Source organism: Hyperolius riggenbachi, chromosome 3 (genome assembly GCF_040937935.1).
Source record: "Hyperolius riggenbachi isolate aHypRig1 chromosome 3, aHypRig1.pri, whole genome shotgun sequence".
In the NCBI taxonomy this organism is placed as follows: Eukaryota; Metazoa; Chordata; class Amphibia; order Anura; family Hyperoliidae; genus Hyperolius; species Hyperolius riggenbachi.
Window position 1 is genome coordinate 12904303 of NC_090648.1, and position 2420 is coordinate 12906722.

Genomic DNA, 2420 nt, shown 5'->3' on the forward strand with positions numbered 1-2420 from the left:
AGAAATAATGAATTTTTGAAAAAAAAAATGCATTTATAAAAAAATCATTCTTAGCAAAATGTACCACACAAAGAAAGCCTAATTAGTGGCGGAAAAAACAAGATATAGATCAAGTAGTGATAAAATTATTAGCGAATGAATGGGAGGTGAAAATTGCTCTGATGCATAAGGTGAAAAATCCCTGCGGGCTGAAATGGTTAAACACATTTTTCAGTACAAAAATACATATATTTACATAGATCTATAAATCAGTCCTGAAAGAGGGACCGATGAGGAGGAAAGAGGGACAGTTGGGAGCTATGGTAACATCAAGCACCAGGTATGAGAACTAATGACTGGTTAATCTAAACTGGGGATTCAATAAAAAGGTCTTATCTGTAGCAATGAAAAGACAAGATGCTTTTCTCAGAATCAGGATCCTGAATGTATAAAAATAGTGTGAAAGTGTTATTTTTACCAGCTCTTCAGTCTGTTAGTGAAATAACGCATTGATCTGACTGTCCCGTCTTGATATTTCCCCAGTTTCTAGGAAAAGTCTTCAGATCTCTCATTTATTTTTATACAGCCTTTTCCAACACCCAATATAATATGTAGGGGCTCAGTGAAGGTGGCAGTAAAGGTGTGGAGGTGTCTGATCGGGTCACCCAGGCTATAAAAGGAGATCTTCCCGGCCTCATAATCCAGATAGATCCCAACCATATCACCAGGGATACTGAGACATAACCTGGTCCACTTACTGTCATGTATCACTAAATATTGCTCTCCCTCTCTGTACAACCCCCAGGACTGAGTATTGTATCCAATGGCTGACTGGGGTCTTCTTTTTCTGTCTATACTGGGGTAACACATCCCAACTATCCATCCCTCTGATCCCCCAACATCCACTTCCCAGTAATGTCTCCCTGAGGAGAAACTCTGGCTGCTCAACACCTGAGGATACAGGAATCTCTCTGGTGCCTCTGGGTAATTCTGACCATCAGGTGACCAAAACACAACTTTCCTGTTATCTGATATACGTAACCTATTACTGGCTGTGTTTATATCCAGAACTATGTTGGCAACTTCCTTTATATAGATACCCCCAGTTACCCCAGACATGATATCAGCCAGTTCTGTGTGTAATGTGTGTGAGATGCCGGCCACATCCAGATCCCCTTCATCATGTCTGTCCCTGTCCTCATTATCCCCCTCCTCCGTGTCACACGTGTCACCTGTGTCTGGTTCCTGTAAGACAGTCAGTGGGTCAGTCATGTTACACAGCTCCTCAATGTGACGCATCTTCCTGGACATTTCATCCTTCTTTGTCTCCAGTTGTCGGATAATCTCATCATATGAACGTAGAAGCCCCAGTCTTTGTTTGCCAATGTCATTGAGGACCCTCTTTTCCAGATCTCCTAGGCGTGTCCTGAGGTCTATAAAAAGAGCTCTGACTCTCTCTGTTTCAGCATCTGCTTTTTCTAGTGCTTTTCTCCTGCCTTCCTCCAGACTCTGGACTTTTTTCTTAGCTTCCTGTCTTTGTGTGATCAGTTCCTGCAAAACATTTCTGAGTTTCTTCTTTTGCCTCTTGGAGGCCTCATCCAGCAACTCCACCTGGTCCCCACAATTGTCTCTGTCAATTCTGCAGGATATACAGACACAGGCAGCATCCTCATTGCTGTAATACTCCAGGTACTTTTTATGGAAGAAGCATTTCCTGTTCTCCAAGGAAGTGGTGGGGTCACATAAGATGTGTTCTGGTGATGTTTTGTGGACCCGTAAGTGATCATTACACAGAAAAGCCTCACACAGCAGGCAGGATTTCACAGCAGGCACAGAAGCATGAATGCAATAAGTACAGAAGACCTGAGACTCCTCCTGACCTGGCTGAGTAGACAGGAAACTCTCCACTATGTTACACAGCGTTATGTTCCTCTGCAGTGCCGGCCGCTCCTGAAACTTCTCTCTGCATTCAGGACAGGAATATCCTCCAGACCCCTCCTGTGTGGCCAGAACAGGATGAAGACAGCCCCGGCAGAAGTTGTGTCCACATCTCAAGGTTACAGGATCTGTATAAATGCTCAGACAGATGGAACATTTCAGCTCCTCTCTCAGACCAGCAGATGCCATTGCTGACTATAACAACAAAAAAAAGAAAAATGTTATTAACGATAAGCAGAATTATATTAAAAAGAGCCAATTGCAATTGTAAAAGTGTACTCAAGACGAGCAAAGGTATGAAAGTACAGTGGGATGCGAAAGTTTGGGCAACCTTGTTAATCGTCATGATTTTCCTGTATAAATTGTTGGTTATTACGATAAAAAATGTCAGTTAAATGCTGTGGGCGAGGCTTGTTTAGTTTATAGGGAATTAGAGTATTAAAACAAAACAAAAAAAGTATTTGGCTTGAGGAAAGCCCTATAAACTATATGTAAGGAACACA

The 2420-nt window shown here is 42.3% G+C and overlaps 1 protein-coding gene across 1 annotated transcript; it reads right to left on the minus strand.

Moving 5' to 3' along the window:
• Positions 1–283: 283 nt before the first annotated feature.
• On the minus strand, positions 284–2106 carry LOC137560860 (E3 ubiquitin/ISG15 ligase TRIM25-like). The gene is made up of 2 exons (XM_068272015.1): positions 1426–2106; positions 284–1305 (listed from the first exon to the last, which is right to left on the minus strand). The coding sequence occupies exons 1-2, from the start codon at positions 2104–2106 to the stop codon at positions 526–528; spliced, it is 1461 nt and encodes a 486-aa protein (XP_068128116.1). The 3' UTR covers positions 284–525.
• Positions 2107–2420: the final 314 nt, after the last annotated feature.

Excerpts from the sequence above, each read along its gene's own strand:
- LOC137560860 (XM_068272015.1), bottom strand. The coding sequence starts at position 2,106 with ATGGCATCTGCTGGTCTGAGAGAGGAGCTGAAATGTTCCATCTGTCTG. Across the intron at positions 1,306-1,425 it reads CTGAAACAGAGAGAGTCAGA|ACAAAGAAGGATGAAATGTC; the intron begins GCTCTTTTTATA and ends CGACAACTGGAG.